General features: G+C 35.2%; 1 protein-coding gene across 10 annotated transcripts in view; it reads left to right on the top strand.

The window, feature by feature from the left end:
- LOC109622630 (potassium voltage-gated channel subfamily KQT member 1) overlaps window positions 1-21576 on the top strand; it is a 601129-nt gene that overhangs the window by 494024 nt on the left and 85529 nt on the right. For 3 of the 10 annotated variants that reach the window (XM_062852915.1, XM_062852918.1, XM_062852921.1), the window contains one exon: window positions 5920-6047. The exons of the other annotated variants lie outside the window; for them this stretch is intronic. In XM_062852915.1, the coding sequence (XP_062708899.1) occupies window positions 5920-6047 (128 nt within the window). The remainder of the gene's footprint in view (window positions 1-5919; window positions 6048-21576) is intronic. 10 annotated transcript variants of the gene reach the window in all.

Here is a 21576-nt window from a genome sequence, read left to right as displayed (position 1 = left end):
TTGTAGCTACAACATTATAGTTTTACGTTCATTACAGCATTCCGAACGTATTATCTTATTATTCCTATTATTATTCTTGTAAACCTAACATTTTATCACAGACAAACAGACGTAACACTTCGAACATTTTTCGATTCAAATCATAGTCACGGAAACATATTCGCCCAATGCTAAAATGAGTATGTTTGGCTGACCACCAACTAGGTGGCGGTAGTGAGCAAACGTCAAACTCGAACAAAAACGATGCGAGCGCCACGATTGGGCAGTTGGCCAACTATCCAATTTTGAAAAAGACCGTTAAATCGGTGTACGATGGAAATTATCAGAGTGTTACGTCTGTTTGTCTGTGATTTTATGAACACTTCGACATTTATGTGCAGTTTTTTTATCATTTTTTGAATCCAGTTACATATAGTTGTATCTATTCCATAGAAAATCTCATAATATTGTAATACTTGGCGAATAGTTAGACTTTTATGCTATAATTCGCAATTAGGATAGCTCTATCTAAAGGGTGGTCCAAAAAATTTTGCTTTTGGTTTGTTATCAATAACTTTTGAAGATCAAAGTTTGTTATTGAAATATTTTCCAAATTCATTGTTATTAGGTTGTTATTGACACAAACAAAACATGTTATGAAATTGGTCTTCCAGGAACATTTTTTTGTTATGATATTTGTTATTTTGCCGCTTATGACACGCAAGTTTATAACATAATATGTTATGTTAATAACATATTAATAACTGATTTCATTACTCAGTTATTTTGCCAAAATAACGCATTTTGTTATGCGATTGTTATTCTCTTCTGCTCGGGAGTAAACGCTGTGATTTATGCAAGTGAACCCATCATATTTCATCAAAACTATACTTAAATACGTGATTTTTTGATGGTTTGTGTTATTTTTTCCTGTTATAAACGTTGTTTTCCGCAAAATTTCAACCTGCTTTGGTCATGAAACTTCATTAGATTCTTTTGAAACACTTCCGATAAAAATAACTACATCAAATCTCAATTGAGAAACATTTAAAATATTATGACATATTTATATGAGATGCATGCAAAATTAATATGGCAACCCTTCCAAAAACGATCTAATTCATGATTTACAAGTCGATCTATAATGCAGATCACCATACAAAATGACTTTGTTGGATATTTTTCGAAATTTGATAGTTTTTTATTATGGAATTCTAAAAATTGTACAATTCGGCTAAACGAATGTCTAGGTAATAAATAACATTTGATGGGTTTTTACCTTCGTTTTTGTTTCAGTGTATATGTAAGTGTGATGTATCACATTTTTATAAAACAGTACTAGATATACTATCACTACGATAAAAAAGTTTTATCATAAAATCTTTTGTATTAGTTTCCTGGCACTTTTTTGAAATTTTTTTAGCCTCGGTCAAACGAATGTCTATCACTGTATTATTGAGCTCTTTTCTTCTATCCGGGTAAGGGGGTAACTTTCGAAAATTAAAGCTTATTAGAAGCTTTTAAGAAAATTATTAAAAAAAATGCCCGGGAAAAAATCCATGTGAATTTCTTAAAAGACTTCTCGAAACCATATTATGTCGCTGGAGGTAACATTCAAAGTAGCATTAAATATATTTGTAGAGAAATTTCAAGAGGAGTTTTAACGCCATTCCTGGAAGATGTTCAGTTATAATCCTTCGAGAAATGGGAATTACTAAAGAATTTTCGGAACATGAAACTTGCGAAACTTTTTTGAGAAAACATGTATTTCTGAAAAATACTCTGCAAAAAAAATGAAATCCATTGGGAAATTTGTGGATGGCTGGAACCATCTTTGAAAAAAATCTCGAAGTAATACCAGAAGATATTCATAGAAAATTAATAGAATCAATAAGAAAATTGTTTCAAAGAATTCCTCAACAACTATTTGAGGAGTTTCTAGATTATATCTGTAAGAACATCTGTTGCAATCTAGCGTAACACTTCTGGAAGGTTTTTTTTGCAGAGTTCGTTTGGAAGAATTTTCGTAGGTAATCATTGGAAATACTATAATAAATTCCTGGAGAATCCGTAAGAATTTTCTGGAAAAATCTTAATTAGGTAGAATTAATTTAAAATGTCTAAGAGTTTCTTTATACAATTCTAGAACGTAATCAAAACAATCCTTACAAAAATATGTAGAAATGTAGTATCTTAAAAAATGTGTTTTTGGAAAATACTGCCAAACTTTCCTAAACAGTTCTGAACATTGTGGGAGGAATATCTATAAGAGTTTCCATAAGTACCTGTGCCAATATGATTGAGTCGTAAAACCTAGGGAATTCTTGAAAGACTCATGACTGCATTTCTAAAGGAATCCTTAGAGCAATCTGTAGAGGTTTTCTTGAAGGAAAATTTACATAGTATGATGAAGATATTCTTGACCACATTCCTGAAGGAACTCATCAAATGACTACTGTAAAAAATCTTAATTAGGTAGAATTAATTTAAAATGTCTAAGAGTTTCTTTATACAATTCTAGAACGTAATCAAAACAATCCTTACAAAAATATGTAGAAATGTAGTATCTTAAAAAATGTGTTTTTGGAAAATACTGCCAAACTTTCCTAAACAGTTCTGAACATTGTGGGAGGAATATCTATAAGAGTTTCCATAAGTACCTGTGCCAATATGATTGAGTCGTAAAACCTAGGGAATTCTTGAAAGACTCATGACTGCATTTCTAAAGGAATCCTTAGAGCAATCTGTAGAGGTTTTCTTGAAGGAAAATTTACATAGTATGATGAAGATATTCTTGACCACATTCCTGAAGGAACTCATCAAATGACTACTGTAAAAAATCTCCAGTCAAAACCAAATCTAGAAAACCTTCTGGATAAACAATTAATGTGACATCAGGATGGCTCACTATAAAAACTACTAGAAGAACTGCTGGAAAAACTTCAAGAGAAATCCTTGAGCAACAATTGAAGCTTCTCCTGATCCATGAGAAATTTTTGAAGACGTTGCTAAATAAATTTCTAGAGTAATTCCTGAAGAAATTTTTGAAAAGTTCGTGTGGAAAACTATCAAATATCATTTTGATGATCAATTAATCTTGTAGAGGTTTTAAGAACCGGCATAAAACCTAATTCCTTCTATTTCAGTTTAACGATGGTTTTAAGAACCTCTTATAGTCTATTTGACTAAATACGGCTCGCGACTATGCTTCTTGCAATCCGCAGCAATTTTGGACATAATCGGAAACTTAAGCTCTGTTAGTTATTACCGTAAGTTTGTACTAATATGGCAAATTGAATTGAATTGCGGTATTGAGGTAATTCCATATTCTGAATCTGCATGCGAAACTGAGCCGAAATCCAAATTCCCCTGAATTTTGGTGCCCGGGAACCTATTTAAAAATCAATTTGAAGTTTGTATGGGAGCGATTTGTCGAATCACCCCTCGTCGCATTTTGTACTGTGTGTAGCTGTCAAACAGTTTCCCAGCTGTCAAAAGGTGATTTCAAAAAATCTCTTCGAAATTGATTTTAGGTATCAAAATAAAGTTCTAAAAATCTGAAAAAATCATAGTTGCTCAGAACAAGGTGCTCTTTCGTAAAAAATCGAAAAATTGATACATTTTTCTTAATTTAAAAACCCAATTGAACATGATGTTATGATGTTTGCAATAAATATTTCAATCTATGCTATGCAACCTTTTTTTTTTCAATAGGTATTGTACATTAAATAAAGTATCCAAAATTTGACAGAAGTTTCCAAGATTTTGGCAGCATTATCGAAATAAAAAAATCTATAACCTTTATGACAGATTGATACAAATGTAATGCCATGAAAAACACTACCTGTTTCCAATTATCAGACTATTAAGACAGAAAAGGTAATAATCCCTAAAATAAATATCCCCTAATTCTCTAGGAACCATAAGTAACTGAGTATTCAGTGTCTAGACGCCATGTTAGTGTTCAGCGCAGTGGTAAATCCGAATTTAGAAAACTACACCCTCACCATCTACCTACAAAAAGCCAACACAAGACTAAATCTACCAAACCCGACAACGCTATGCCAAGCAACCGGCGACAAACCCAAACCAAGAGCCGAAACGTCGGATGTAATAGTATCACCCCACTCATAATTTTCCGGACTGAAAGCCAATCGTTGAGGGATAAATTCTGCCTATCAGTTGGTCGTTTCCACAATTACCTGTAGAAATATTTGCCCTAAGTTCTGCAGGAATTATTTCAAGAGCTTCTGTAGAACATATACTTGAATGATTACCAAACATTTTTTAAATAATTTGTTGTGGTAATTCTTGGTGAAACCATTTGCCCTAAAGGAATTTCAGACGACATACCTAAAAGTCATTCGAAATTAACCAGGATATTCCGGCAGAAGTTCTTATGGGGTTCCCACAGAATGTCCAGAAAAATCTTAAATATTTGAGAAACAGTTTTTGTAAACGTCAAACAGTTATGTATAATTTCACATTTGAAGTCAAATATTTATAGAAACTCGTATTTTCTGTTCAAAAAATCACACTTTGAATTTATCCGAGAAATGTATTTCTCTTTTATTTCATAGATAAACTAAGCGTTAAAAAAATATAAGCGAAATGCCTTACAATTCAAGAGATGAACCAACCTAGAGCTGAAAATGTCTACAATAAATGAAAAATAACATATTTTTTCTTTACATTAGAAATTGTTAAGCCTAGGCTGGTTCATCTCTTGTATTGTAGCGAATTTGACTTACAATTCCAAAAATGATAATAATTACTTAACAATGTGTCAAATTGTCATCCACGTAGATAAAATTGCAGTCATATGAACATTAGGATTTTGGTGTGCAAATTACATCAGGGTATTAAGATTAAAGGGACAATTCCCGATTTGCTTTAAACATACCGAGACCTTGTGATAAATTCAATGGAAAATTATGTATGACTGACAAACTTTCTCCAATTCAACTCAGCATATTTATGATTTTGGCTACGAGTCAAACGGAAGAGGTCAACAAATGGCCAACACAAACAGGTTGAAGCTTAACTTCTACCATAACGATACAAACAAAGCCCCCCGGGGAACACACCCCGACAACGACGATACGACGACGGTACGATGATGGTTCTTCCTGAGATGTGTTCCCTCCTGTATAGTTCCGAAGACGAACGTCAAACATTCTCCATCTGCTCTCCATCGCATCGTCTGCCCTTGCTGGCCGATTTGCTAGAAGCTGTTCATAATGTTTGCTTTAAAATGAAAACATGTTTGCCTTTGGAAAGGAACGGCACTGGTTATTCGGTTGAACTCTTCCGATTCATATCGTACGAGTTGTAAAGTAGGAATACAAATACGAAATGGATCGCTTTTGAACGTGTGTTTGATCACTTGTAATGTTTAAATGTGCAAACAGGAAGTTTGTCTTCCCACATCAGCATTTTAATTATTCAAACCGGTGTGTAAACGAAATCCAATCATCTGAACCTTACCGCAAATCATCCTCTCATTCAAATTGGTAATCCTGTATGGAATCAAAACACAGCAAATTGACAAACAAACCATAGGAACAAATTTCCCTAAAAAGAAAGCTTTCCTCCATCGAACGAATGATTCCCCAAAACAACATCAAATCCCAAACCTCACAAGTTTGCTCACATAATATCCCCTGTTCTTATTATTATTCTCTTCTATTTTGGACTGCGAACGACCTTGGTGGAAAACGCGCGAAATTAAATCCAATTTAAAAATGCAACCCTTCGATAATCGGTACCACCCAAAAACGCCTCCAAAAACGAAACGAAAACGTTCGAAACAATCTGCGTGCTTCGTCAATTACTCCCTTACCAACCACCCTCCAAATGAAATCCTAATCTAACAATAATATAAACAATTATGGGGTACCACCATCGATCGAAATAAAAATATAACACTCAAAACAACAGCTGAAGTATTTCGTGGCACGCAAAAAGTTTCGGGAAGCCCAAAAGCCGTACGACGTCAAAGACGTCATGGAGCAGTACACCTCGGGACATGCGGATCTGCTGAATCGTGTCCGGAATCTTCAGTTTAGGTGAGCGCACGCACGAAATAACGAACCAAACTCTCCACAAATCCTTCTCCTCATAAACCCCACCGCCCCCCCTTATAACGCTGCTGCGGGAACAAGGCTTGACGGATTGATTTACTGTCTCTACATATATTTTCTCTAGTTTCCGAAATACATTGCAACAACCGCATCGTCACCTTGCTCGAGAGTACTTTTGATTAAACTTTTGGCTTTTCTACTATTCGCTACTCCACTTGAAGTCATTATGAATGCTTTCAGATAAACAACACCGAATTACTTTTGCCTGGAACAGACATATACCAGACCACCCACCGCAGTAGATTAACAACTAGTTATCTAGAACCGAACAGAGTGCAAGCCGGTTACTCGAAAACACGCTACATTGCTAAGTAGACGCTAAATAAGTACAATTATGCATCCATTTTTTAGACAATTTCATCGGTTATAGGCGGAAACGGGTATTTTTTTAGATCGTGGAGACATATTGATGCTTGGAGATATGCTAATCGATTGTCCTTCATTGGGAAACAGTAGATACTTATAGTCAATTATGGTAACCACTACATTAACAGCGTATGTATTGTTTCGTTCTTTCGAAATACCTTGGATAACAACATACTATAAAATGAACGAACACCTCCTGACGAAGTCCGAAAAGTCGGACCTAGGAAAAATATTCATTTCATCTTCACTGGCGACACAGGATATCAACGGACACGTAGATGCTGTTTTGAGTGAGTTTTGTCGGAACTTGTCATGAATTTAGAGAAAAAAATATTGTTTTTCACACCTCCCCCTTTTGCATATTCAAAGATATCTTAAATATTAGCGAATAGCGCAAAAAACTACATACATTCACATTCAAACACAAAATTATGAGTACTAGTTTGTCAGAAGCTCGAGTAATAGATCGCAAGCACCAATGATCAAAATAAAAAGGGTTAATTGGATTAACCCTAAAAGGGATACCTGGGGTCCATTGGACCCTAGGCGCCTTTCAGAGCTCGTCTTTGATGGAATACACTCAGCGAGGTGACGAAACTGAGGCCATGAAGGTATCCCTTTTAGGGTTAAAGTCGATATCTGAAATCCAAAGGAACTTGGGTATCTCTCGCTGAGACCGGCCCACTATTTACACCTTGTCTTCAAAAATGTTTAAGGTGGCGATTTTCTGAAAGTCCTCACTAAAAAAGTAAGGAAAATGCATTTGATTACTCAAATTGATGGACCTTCCGTTAGTTAGAGCCACAACAATTTTTACAGACCTCTCGATTTTGGTCAAATGGCGGCTCATTTAAACCGTTATAACTCGAAAGTTTCTCCAAAAACTACCTCAAAACGAATTGTTGTTGAAAAGAGGAAAGATAGAGCTACTATTTGCAATTATAAAAAAATGGGTCGGCCATATTGATTTCGGTCGCCATCTTGAATTTTTAAACCAAAACATTTTTTTTTTTACCATGATGGCAACCACCGATTTTCAATATTTTTGCATCAATTGAAAGCTGAGACATTTATACATAACATATCAAAAAATAGAGATGTTTTTTTATTCAAAAGTTATCTGCCGTTTTGTAAATTAAGCCACGTTTTCTCCATACAAGGTGTAAACAGTAGGCCGGTCTCAGCGAGAATTACCCACTTAGAGAATGCCAAAAAGCTGTATTTGGAGTAAATTTCCATAAAATCTTTTTTTCTTCGACGTATTTTATTTAAACGTACCTATTAAATCTGTTTTTGAGTGCAAGAGACCTTAGAGACGCTCAAGAGACCTTAGTCTAGGAAGCTATTCAACAATCTAATAATCACGATCACAATTGTTTATTTTTTACCTCGAAGTTAATCAGGATCACAGCCCTGATAATAATCACCAATCGAATGCTCGGGTAGAGACGAAAAACAAACCAAGGACAAAATAGTAACAAATTTTGCCATCATATCTCATTTTATCAATCTTATGTTATTTATGGATAACACTAAATAACTCGCCAAGACCAAAAAATATTATCATTGCAAAAATTGTTATTTCTGAGTTATTATTGAGTAACAGTAAATAACTGAATAATAACAAAATATGCAATCATAGCAAAATAAGTTATTCTGAGCATCCTAAGTAAAATAACATCCTAATTGCATATTTTGTAATCATAACTTGTTTTGTTATTGATAAGTTATTTAGTATTTATTTTATGTTAAATGGAATTGATAAAGAGCAAATTTAGTTATTGGTTTGTTAGGAATAAGAGCTAAAAGAACAAAAAATTATAACTCACTTTGTTCATGAAAAAAAGTAAATAATAACTTATTTTGTTATTATAAGATCAAACCAAGGACGAAACACTTCAGAACTTTCAATACAATTTTTTTTAATCATAAGAACAAAATTCACAATTATGATGATCTTATTTGAAATAACTTATTGTGTTCTTACTTTGTTCTCAATAACTCGATAATAACTTATTCGGTTATTCTTCATTTTGAAATATTTTGTCCTTGGTTTGTTCTTATAAGAACAAAATTAGTTATTATTGAGTTATTTTCCAGTACAAAGTCCGTTATTATTTTTGTTCTTTCAGCTCTTATTCCCAACAAACCAATAACAAATTTTGCCATTCAGCTATTCATTTTTAATGGCAAAATTTGATCTTCGTTTGTTATTTTCTTCTACCCGGGTGCGCAATAGGTCTTTGATAAGTCAGTCCATCAGATTTAAGTTCAGGAAATCCTGGCCTGGATCAAGCAAAAACTTACTGACTAATTCGTTTTGAATTCATTTTATTATATTTTTAAAAATCTTCTTGACATTCAAGAGGTTGTAAGATCTCCAATAAAACTTAAAATAATTGAATTGGGAAGTATGATAGTTTAACAACTTTCTTAGCAATACTTGATTAAATTTTTTTTTTAACTTTACCATTACTTAGCTTTGCAAAAACTAAAACAATAATACGCTTTACAAAAGTGAAGAAAATAAAAATATTATAAATTATTTTCACATATAAAATAAGTATGGGCAAGAAAACTCCATTTAATTTTATTTACTACTTGAGCTTATCTTCGGACAGATAAACCTATTTAATAAGCTACTTACATACTTCTTCACTGTCAAATGTCAAATTACTAGTTTTCTATTTTAAAAATATGTAATGCAAAAAATGAAAAAGATTATTATCAAATAGGGTAATTTTACAATTATTGAACGGTTAGTACAGAAATGTATGTATTCATGTGTTTTTCGTGCTTGATTCCACGGTAGTAGAAACGTATTTACACAGTAAACGTCTAGATCAAGCCATTTATTATTCTTCCCATTCAATATTAATTCTCTTAAATTCAATTTTCTAGGAGAAAATATAAATTGGTATTGGAAGTTTGGAACGAAAAAGTTGGACGCCTTCTTATGCTAGCTCATCCTAATGTTGATCGATTCTCGTTCATTATTGAACGATTCACTCCGGTAGTCCGAATTTCAAATTATATGTATCAAATTTATCAGATTTTCATTTTCAAATTCCTTGGGAGTTTCAGAATGGTAAGGGTTATCAAGCGTTTTCAGGGGCTTTCAGGAGGTTTCTGTAGGGATTTCCGGGGGATTTAGGTGGGATTTAGGGATTTTTAAGAAAGTTTCAGTGGACTTTCAAAGGGATTTCAAGGCATTTCAAGGTTTCAGGACAAAACGTCGAAAGACAAAACGTCAAATGCCAAAGGCTCGAATCCCAAAAAAGTAGAAAATGACAAAACTTCGAAAGTTTTGTATTTTAATGAGTTCTTTATTCTTTTGAAGAATTCTATTCTTTCATTTTCCGAAATTTTGTCTTTTTGACGTTTTAGCATTCGACATTTTCTCCTTCGACGATTTGTCACCCAATCATCAGAAATATATCCCTTTGAACGCTCTTGAAAACCCCAGGATCATCCTTGGATCGCCCCTGGAGCGCCTCTGAAATTCCCTGAAGTCCGTAGAACAACCCTGGAACACACTTAAAACCTCCTAAACCTCTTGAAAACTCCTGGAATGCTCCTGAAAAATGCCTGGAATGCTCCTGGGACACCCTTGAAACTTCCTAGAGTACCCCAGGAATGCCTCTGATATCCCATTCAGGAGGAATGGTCGTGAAATCTCCTGTAACCTAATGGAACACCCGTGGAATGCCCGTGGAACCGCTGAAACTCCCTGAAATCTCCTGAAACAATCCTGGAACCCCCTGAAGCCCCATAAAACTTCTTGGTGTGCCCCTGAGACTCCCTAAAACCCAATGTCCATGAAACCATCTGAAGTTTGTTTGAGCAGCTCTGGAACACCTCTGACACCCCCTGAATCCCCATGGAATACCTCTAGAACGATCATGCCCCCCTCTCCTGAAACCATCTGAACCCCCTGAACACCCCTGGTATCAGTAGGTCGGCTCCAGACGCACGTTCTCCTCCATTTGAGAAATTTGTGCCATAAATACCCTGAACCCCCTGAAACTCTCTGGAACGCTCATGAAACCCCCTAAGATCACCTGGATAACCCGAACCCGTCTTGAAATCGCCTGAAACTCCCTGGAAAACCTCAAGAACGTCACTGAAAGCCCCATGGAACGCTTTTGAAACCTCCTGAATCACGCCTGGAACGACCGTGGAACTACCTTCCTCCTGAAACCTCTTATAACGCCCCAGTAACCCCTTGAAAAGCCTGGAACGCTCCTGAAACCCTGTAGAATACGCTTGAAACGCCCCTTAGACTTCTTGTAATGCGCGAAAGTGTGACTAAAAAATATGTTTTCTACATTTTTATGTTTTAGTAAATTGTATGGACAGACTTGTTACAATCCCAAAATAGTCGCCACAATGGCCGATTTTGGCACCTACTGACGATTTTGAGCGCACAAATCTTTTCATAAACAAAACCAGCGTATCAGCGAACAAAATAAAAAAGCGCTTTTGTTTGAAGCTTGCTTCTTTTGATTTGTGCAACTATGCACTGCTGTAACAGGATTTCACGTCGTTTGTTCTAAAACAATACAAAGGTGTAGTACCCTTAAAATTATTGTAATTAAAGTGCGCCGGTCGTCAAAGCTTGTTTCGTAACAGCGAAAAAAAACCTTCACACTTAACCATCCTACCCCGATTATTCAAAAAACACTGTTGTCTAAACAAACAGCGTAGCGTTTCAATTAAATAAACTGGTCACCCTACACTACCTTACGCATCGTATTTCGGAAGCTCTATGTGTGTTATTGCTTTTGTTTTTTTGTTTTATTGAATCAAAATCGAGCAAATATTGCAGTAGTGCTTACGGAAACCATGTTCATTCCATGGCTGTTAATCACTTGAGTTTATTCCGGATACGCATTACGTATTTCTGGGATCGAATAACATCAATTCAGAGCTTCCAAAAGTAGCAGCTAAAAGAAAATGGCTGCGGCTAGAAGAGGGTCAGCTGTGGCTACAAGCAACAGTGCGAGATTGGAAAATTTTACATTAAACTCTGAAGAAATTGCTGAAAAAAATGTCTGGAGAAACCAAAAACAAATCTTGAAGCACCGTGGTAATTTATAGCAAAAGCACTAGAAAATTCTTAAAATCCAAAAATTCCAGGGTTGCAGAGAGATTCAAAGTTGTTTCAGGGGTATCTAGATGGTTCTATGGTGCTAAGGCGCTTTCAGGGCCATTTCAGGAATAATTAGGAGGCTTCAAAGGGGTTATAGGGTGATCCAAAGGCAGAGACGTTTCAGGGGATTTCAAAGGGTTTGAGTGGATTTTAGGAACTTTCAGGTCGTTTCAGGTGATTTTTGGGGGAAATAAGAGAACTTGAGAAGGTTTTAGAGATGTTTTTGGGCTGTCATGGGTCTTTCGGGGGGCTTTAATTATTCGGAGTTTTCACAGGTCAGTTCTAGAAGGCATTCATGGAACTTCTAGAAACCCACCCCCCTTGAACTCTGGAAACCCTGAAACTTCTGAAAGTCCCCTTGAAACCTCTTGAAACTCTTTGAAACCCCTTGAATCGCTCCTGAAGCATCATTCAAATCCCAGCCTCTTAAACAGAGTTGATGTACACGTGCTGTAGTCCCAAAAAAGTTGTTGAGGTTCTTCGTTACCAAGAAGTTGTTTTTCACCTTAGATACCAACAGCTCACGCAGCGCATGAGACGAGCTCCCCGGGAGCTATGCGCCAAGCTCGCACCCACCAGATTTTCGTGAGCCTCCTAGCAGCGCAGCACACTGCGATTTTGAAGAGCTAGGAGACAATTTGGTGTGAGGCTCGCTGTCACATTTATGTACACATGAGCAATCGGAAACTCTGCTCTTAAACCCTTTAAAATGCTACAAAAGAGCACTATGAAAACACTCAAATCACAGCAATAATCCGAGTATAAGAAATTAAAGAAGAGAAAGAAAGAATTTATTTAAAAATCCCTTTCTGAAAGACCTCATGGAAAAAAACTATCTAAAATCCTTAGATTAAAGTGATCGCCTAAAAATTTTCTAAAAAGGAACAAATAAGAACTTCTCCTGGAACATCTGGAGATATCACCCAATAAATCCCTGTTACATAGGGATCCTTGATTAGGTCTCGCAAGAAAAAAAAAACACGAAGACATCCTGAAGAAATTTCTGGAGGATTCTCGTAAAAAATTCTAGAAGTACCCCGGATGGAATCTCTGAAACGATTCACAAAGAAATCCTTGGAGGAATATTTTCGAAATATCCCCCGCAGGAATCAAAAACATATTACAGTAAAAATCTCTCGAGGAATTTCCGAAGGTATCCATGATGGAATTTTAAAATGAACTCAGAAATGAATCCCTAGTTATATCCTTACAAAACCCTCGGAAGAACTCCCGGAGAAATTCCTGAAAGAATTGCTAGAGGAGTTTCACAATGAACTTCCGATGTAATCGCTACAATCACGTAGAATTCCTGAAAGACTACATGGAAGAAAACACGAAGGTGTCGATGAAGGAATCTTGAAGGAATCCTTGGGTGAGTGCCCCGATTAATCTTTATAGGAGTCTTCAAAGAAATGCCCTTTTAGAACTCTTGCGAAGATTTTCTAAAGGAACTCCTGGAAGAATCCCTGAGGGAATCCCAGGATAACTTTGACAGAAACGTGGACTTTTACATTTCTTCACATGGTCGAGAAAGTTTGAGAAAAGTTATATTCACTGAGCGACACCTGATGTGGAGATTCCTTAAAATTCATACTGAGTCAAGATATTCTCAAAGAAAATTGATTGTACAACATTTATTAGAATGATTAATAATGTCTAGAGTAAATGAAAAGAAATGAGCATATTTACAAACATTTGGACAACTACGCTCAGCAAATGAAGTAATGAAATATTAAAATATGTCATTTTATATTTCATTTTTTCCATTCATAGCATTCAAAATACTTCCAGTTACTCAGCAACGAAATCAATCAACTAACTGCATCAATCCACCGATGCGTGGCAATCCGATTAGCATGTCTCATCAAAAGTAACAATATTAATTAACGTCACGTATGTAGGTACAGCTTCCAATATTCCGCGTTTCGTAGCCGCGCTCCAACCAATAAAAAAAAGCGAACAGTAAAAGAATTACACGTCCGACAAGCCTCCATCTAAAAAAGCTCCCTATCATATTGAGTTCAACAGCTCCCGTTGCACTATCAACCATCCGCACTCCACAATTATTTGCCCATCCTAGAATAGGACAAAAAAAACATCCAACAAACAACAGATTGAACAACACGAACGACTCACTCACACCAACACTCGCCCAACCATCTCCTCTGGAAGCGAAAAAAAGTCACAGCAAAACGCCTATTGTTGCCTGCTTTTAATCATTTTATGATAATAATAAAAAAAATATATGGGAACATACAGTACTGGACATAAAAGCATCTGATTGATATCACATTAAACACGTTTTTTTTCGGAAGATTGAAAGCAATACTGTTAAAAACTCTAAAAAGAAATAGTTGTTTGATGTTCTTTCGCAAAATAAAGAAAACATAGGAGCTGCTCTTTTGTTCGGTACTGTTTCCTACATAAGCATCGTTATTAATCTGTATGACTTGTTCGCTGTGGTGCTGTTTCGTGCTCCCATTTGTATACTTATTTTCGATTTAACTTTTTTTTTTCTTTTACTTCCCCGTATTTAGTACTTTGTTGTGTGCTTTTTCCGCTTCCTTGGAGCTCCCCGAAGACTTTTCCCTCTGAATTGATGATGCCTAAAATAAACAGACAAAACACGATTCCGTTTATTAACAGCAGACATTGCAACTCCCTGTTTCTTGTTGGTACGATTCGATTTTCATACTCTATTTTTGCGTATTAATAAATTTGATGTATTCGTATGTATTGAAAGTATTTACTAAATTTGCTCAATTTTTTGCTCATTGTATTTGCTTTGATATGTATTCAAATATAAATCTGTATCATTCCTTTTGATTCATCAAATAAATAACATAACGGTTAGAATAGAAATATGTTATACTCGTAACAAACTAGTAACCAGATCAGCGAAGGTTTTCTTACATTGTTATTGCAAATCAACTGATTCTCGTCTAAGTGTGATGTTGTCCCCGTTATCGTTGCAAATTATATATTTTTGCTTTCAATTTCAGTTTTCTGAGAGTTGAATACGTTTTTAACTAGAATAGCTTTTTTTATTCCCATATTCCACTGTACACGTATATGGTCAATCGAATATATTAAACATCATACATGATTTAAAGCTGCCCCTCATTCCATTAAAAAATATTAAATTCGAAGAAACCTAAAACCTAGCATGCGTCACCCAAGCATACCCCTTTAAAATTCATAATTTCAATGAAGGATTATATTTACCATTTATATATTTATTGTTAAACAGTATAAAAACTATAAATGCTTAAATAAAAGCTTGTTGAATTTGGAATTTATAAATTCGAAGGGTATTTTATCTGTTGCGCACTCTCCGTATTGTTATTATACAAAAATCATAATTTATGCTATAATGTTCCAATAAACGAGCATTGTATCCCATATATTCAATAAAGATAGTGCGAATTAGAGCCCAAGTTCAACCTGATCGCATGTAACAAAATGCAATTCTCTATATAAGATTACCGTGATCAGATGTTACTTTTAACAACGATGAAAAGTACGACATTACCCAAGACATTAACTGAACTTCGCTCATCGATACTGCGCAAGTGCGTTGCAGATTTTGAATCACAAAGGCCTGCACACACTCCTGATCACACTCAAACCACTCATCTCAAACATTGAATAGCCATAACTTTTTTTCTTTTAAACAATATTAATTCAAGTCAAACGTTCATTATATGAGTCATAAATGCTTAAAATTTCATTACTTTCTGAATGAACCGAACGTTATGAAATTTGAAGCATTTAGAAAGTTCAAAAATTGTTATCAGATGATAATGCATTTCAACTGACCCGATTTTTCTATTCCCTGTAACTAGTGCATTTAGGACGCACATTTAATTTTTTGTGGAATGATGAAAAATAGTTGCTTAAATTGCTCATCTTGACTATGTCAGATCGTAGAGTTTTCATTGAAGAAAAATTTCCTTCATCTTTAGTATGAACGAGGAAATAAAATATATGAGCCGACTAAACCCCAACGTTAAACACATCCTTGGGCTAACTCAGCCTTATAATGACCGATACTGAATTATATTTTTTAAGTCTATTTTTTTTTATATCTTCTGTAAGTTCTTCTTCTCCGTTGGATATGTTCAAGAGAGTCTCATAAGTTTTGAAAGGCATTTCAGGGGAACTTTAGGCAGTTCAGAAGACTTTGAGAGGGTTTCATGGCTTTCAGAGGAGTTCAATGGGGCTTGAAGGCCGTTATTAGGAGATACAGCTAGAGATACAGTGAGTTTTAGAAGGGTTTCAGGGTGTTGCAGGAGGTTTCAAAGTAGTTTGAAAAATCTCTGAAATCTCTGTATTACGCTATTTACCACAAGAGTAAGATTTTTTGATAAGGAATTGTTACAGCTCTCTGATTTATGGTCCTTACTCCTTGAAAGGTATTTCATTTCATACGACACATTTTTCCCAGCGGAGAACATCCGACGGCCATGTGCTGAGGGTCTCTGTTCATAGTGACCTTAGTAGGAAGTTATATATTGAAACGGGTCGTGTATCACAGAAGATCAGAAAGTTGGTCACAGTGATAAGATATCCAACAAAGAAGAAGGATGTTTAGGGTCTTTCATGAGTGTTTCAAAGGATTTCAGGGGCTTTAGGGGGGCTCCATAGAGTTCGAAGGAATGCAAGGAGCGTTTTAGTGGATTCAAGGGCTTTCAGGGATTTTCAGAATCATGTCAAGGGGACATATGATAGTTTCAAACGGTTTCAGAGGGCTTCAGAGGTGTTCCATAAAGTTCTTTGGAAATTCGGCGAATTTCAGAGGAGTTTAATGAGGGGTTCAAGGCGTTATTGGGGGAACTTTCAAGAAACTCTCATGCATCCCTCAAAAATCTCGGAAGCTCATTGAAACTTCCTGAAACACCTCTAAACTTAGGTAACCCTGAAACTCCTGAACACACAACAAATCCACGTGATTCCGAAAAGTGTAAAAGTAAATTAGCAATAAATATTTACATTAAAATTGTATATAATACACCTATACAAAATAAGACAGTTTTCAAAAATATCGTTTTGCTAGTTCCAACCGATAAACTTCGCATTTAGCTACCTATGAAAATACATCGTCAAACATATGCATGTTAGAGTTGTAATTTTCATTGTTGGTTCGGAAAATTACGTTTTTCTAAGTATTTGTACTTATTATAAAGCGTAGTGGGTTTCCAGTCAGCCTAGTGGTTAAGGCTATGGATCGCCAATCCGGAGACGGCGGGTTCGATTCCCGTTCCGGTCGGGAGAATTTTCTCGACTCCCTGGGCATACTGTATCATTGTACTTGCCTCACAATATACAAATTCATGCAATGGCAGGCAAAGGAAGCCCTTCAATTAATAACTGGGGAAGTGCTCAAAAGAACACTAACTTGGAGTGAGGCAGGCCAAGTCCCGGTGGGGACGTAGTGCCATACAGGAGAAGAAGAAGATAAAGCGTAGTGGTTTATAAGCCTTTAGCATTTGAAATACTACCAAATAGTTTGAAGTTTTTCATAGATTTAGCTCAAATATGATTTTTGAAATTTGATTAGTCGTGTAAAAAACAAGCATAATGACAAAAATCACAAAAATAAAAAGATAAGAAAGTGTTCAGTTCCAACGCATCTGAAATAATTTTCAAAACATTTTCTAGACGTGGGCATATGTAAAAGAACATATTTTTGCATGATTATCATGTATTTCAATGGTTTCATGCTCTGAAAAGTGGAGGAAAACTCAATTCTCTTAAGAAATTGTAAGATATTTAAGTCAAATAGACTAATAGAACCATCATAAAACCAAAAAAAATGTATGGGGTTTCATGATGGTTCTAAAACCCTCTACAAGACGAATTGGCCATCAAAATGTTACTTGGGCTACCCACGTTACCAATGAATATTTTAACACAAATTTGTGACATCCTGTATACCAATGAGCTATTTTTTGTTAAATCATAAAAGAAAGAAAAATATTATTTTCATATTTTTATGAGTTATACTGTAATTTAAACTATTAAAAAAATGTTATACTGAAATTTATAACCTAGCATTTAAGGTAAACTGAATTTTATATTCATACACTATCGTAACTCAGTTTGATTTGTGCAAGCTATCCAAAAAAAAAAATCAGTGGGACGATCTTGAAGTAATATTTGTCAGAAGTTGTTAGACGGAATTCCAGGAATGGGCCAAACGCTATTTGCTACCTGCCTTTCAAAATAAGCTTATGAAATTTGAAAACAAACTTCTAGCCTAGACTGACTAGTGCAACAGGGCTTTAGTATTGTCTTTTAAAAAATAATGAGAAGAGGAATACCTTGAATAATCTCTAGAAAAAATATACTCTAGAAGAGTTACTATTTATCGGAAAAGAGTTGGAAAAATCAGCCTATAAAAAAAATATACGGAAATAAATATTTTTATTTTTAGAGATACGTTGTATAAACCCTAGAAAAAAAGAAATGACAGTACTAATTGTCTAAAAATAAACGTTTAACTTGGACTTTCATCTAAAAAAATAAAAACATACATAAAAAAAATAAAAATTCTCATTTTTGAATTATGTATATTAATTTGAAATAAGATTTTATAATTTTTGAAGATATTTAAAACAGAGTGTCAAAGTTAGACTAAAAAGTAGTGGTTTTTTAAACAGACCACGTTTTAAATGTAGATTTATTTTCTCCTTTTGAAATCGTAGTTCAGTGAAATGTTAAGCCTACACATAACCAACAATAATTAATATTTTCCAGATTTATTTTTTTTATCCGTATTAACACATTTAAAAATAGATTTTTGCACAGATTTTCGAAATTTCTTCAGCCTATTCTAAACTTGACCATATTGTGGAGATTTGATAGAAGAACCAAAATGAAAAGGCCAACCATGCTTAGAGATAGAACATCCTGAACATTTTCAACTAATTTCCGATACACTACTCAGTTTTTTTTTTTTTAAGTTAACCCTTCAGAACGCGCGCTGTTGTAAAAAGTACAACACTACCAAAAAACCTCGCACGTCGTATACAGCGCGTGTGCGGTGCAGTTTCAGTTGCTTGTGTCGCGCGTCCTGAAAGGTTAATTTATTTTTTTTATAACAATACATGAGTTTATGAATACATATATAGGAGTCCTCCGCAGTTGTACATCTAAAAGAAACCCCCACGGAAATCACTGGAAGAACAGCTACAGTAACCTCTAGGGAAATTCCAGGAGGCCAATATTGAAATATTTTGAAACCCCCTGATACCCCCTGAAGAGTCTCTTGAACCCTTTGAAACGTACTTGAATTCAGTCAGAAACTTCCATGGAACCCCATGAAATCCCCTGAAATGCTCCTGGAACCCCTCTGAAATCCCCATATTTTCCCTGAAACAATTGGCGTATCTAGCTTTTTGTTCTTTTTTACTTATACTCCTTGATAAACACGAGAAAGAGCAGGATGAAAGAGGGTGCGAAATTTGTTGTAAATTTTCTGGCAAGGCTTATTTTGTGTCATCTGCGTGAGAACATTTTTATTCAAATTGTTATTGTTAAATCTTCAAAATGTTCCAAATCTGTGCAATATTTAAGGACTCTTGGCATAAGCTTTACGGTGCGGCTTATTTTTCAAACTTGTTGAAAACTGGAATTCTCATGCTCTCCTAGATTCAAATCTCATAAAAAGATACACATTCAAGTTTGAGTCAAAGTTATTGGGATTTCGAGGTGGCGCATCAAAGTTCGCTTTCGCTCTTCGTACATATGTACATCCCAAGCAACACACTTGGACATTAATAAGTTCCTGTAATTTGTATGCAACTATATTGAAAGTTATGCCATTTGAACCAATCTTCTTATTAACGACTAAATTGCAACCAAAAAAGCGCAAGAGGTGGAGCCAATATAAAACATCCATTCGTGATATAAACGGTTTTAATACGCAATCGAATTATAACCAAGATACAACTTATAGTTGACTTAAAAAATGGTGACCGATTCGACAACTAGTCAGCTAGTCACCACATTTGTCACTGCCAGTTATTATGGTTATTATGCATCAACAGTTTCGTTCATGTGAATTATAAATTGTAGGGTATTGGTTCCCTTATTAAGCATGTGGCTCCCATTTTCATCCTACGAAAAACAAAGGATTGAAGCGCTGTTTGTTTTGTTTCTTATTTTTGTATTTTTTGTTAGAAGTGAGCACCCATGAAAACAAAAAGAACGGAATCAATCGGTGCCGTAATCGCTTGTTTTCGAATAGGATGAATATGGGAGCGTGAGATTACTGATGGCACACATACCCTATGCATAAATATACCGCTAATAAGGCTGACCGAGAACGTCAATTTGTGTGCCGTTTCAGATTTATCGGTAAGTAACGCTCCGTATTCTCAACGCGCCTCAGTCTACCTATCATTTTGCGAGTGAAAATTTAGGCATTTATGGTAAAGATTAACTCGCCATATTACTTTGGCGAAGTGCATTTCAGCAGCTTGTTTGATGCACACATAAAATGCTGAATTAATTTTAGAATTTAGAACGATACTATTTGCTGAATCATGTCTATGGGAGTCCGTATTGACAAAGTACAACAATGCTGCACGTGGTACACGGAACCGCCAAACTACCAAATATTAGATTCTTTTAACGCAATCCTATAGTGCGGTCCAATAAGTCAACATTTGAGTGAATCGATTAAACTCACGCAAGGTAAATTGCTTTTACCTCCAAACTCAAGAGTAGGTAAATTCAACCCAAGACCCTCTTCATTCCACCCAAATTTGGGTAAATCTACATTTACCCAAAATTGGCTTATTGGCCTCAAGAACCCCCGTTGGACAGACGCATCTCTGTTTATTTACAATCTGTGGGGGAGAGAAGAAAAATAACCTAATTTTGGGTAACTAATCAATTTGATATACTCATTTTAGGGTAAAATCGACTCCAAATAAGGTAGTTTGAATTTTCCGTGTAGGACATAAAAAACCAAAAAAGCAGACACTTGGACGTGTACTTCCCATTTACGTCGACAAGAAGCTGTCCATTTATTAAGAACCGGAAATTTCACGTTTTTTGTGTAAAAAATGCAAACTCATTGTAAAACTTTTCGTGGGAAACTCCTAATATTTTTATACGTTCTGTTAGATTTCTCAAAACCCCATATATTCAAATCTTCCCAGTGGTAGGTACCAGTCGTTCAGTACTGCGAAAATAAGGCAGATTTTTTCATTGGGTAAATATTATACTTTCAATCAGATTTTTTTCTATTTTACCACATAAATTTTATAAAATTTGGAATATGTCGATAAATTTATGAAGAAAAGGTTACATTTTATTTGTACATGATTTTGTTATTTTTGAAACATTTTGGTGTTTTATAGTGCATTTTATATTTTTTGCAATTTCTCATCGTAATAGGCTGTTTTACCTCACGCAAATCTGACAGGAAAAGGCCTACTTTCCCACACCAAATTAACAATGCTGTAATAGTTCATTACAGCATTGATTTGCGTTGCGTAATGAACCATTACAGCACTGTTTTCAGTTTTGATCAACTTCTTGGTGCTTTCTGGACGCAGTTTTGAAAAATTGTGACAACTGCGCAGTATAACCTGTTATGATCAGATTTTCTTAAACATGGCTTTGAACATCAGTGTGCAGTTTGATGAAAAAGTTTTGTTTAAAACTATCCTCAATGGTAATTTATGAAATTGCAAAAAAAACGTTGTACGCAACTCGGAGCAGAACTCGATTTTTTCCAGCACTCGTCGTAATTATCCAACTCGGCAAGCCTCGTTGGATAAATGCACGACTTGTGCTGTAAAAATCCTCATTCTGCACCTTGTTGCGTAAACTAGAGATGGGCGAAACGTTCGCGAACGGTTCAAAAGAACTAGTTCTTAGAAAAGAATGACTGAACGATCGTTCGTTTGAAAAGAACGGTAG

Source organism: Aedes albopictus, chromosome 2 (genome assembly GCF_035046485.1).
Source record: "Aedes albopictus strain Foshan chromosome 2, AalbF5, whole genome shotgun sequence".
Lineage (NCBI taxonomy): Eukaryota > Metazoa > Arthropoda > Insecta > Diptera > Culicidae > Aedes > Aedes albopictus.
The sequence above is the reverse complement of the archived record's forward strand: the minus strand, read 5'-3'. Positions and strand labels throughout refer to the sequence as shown.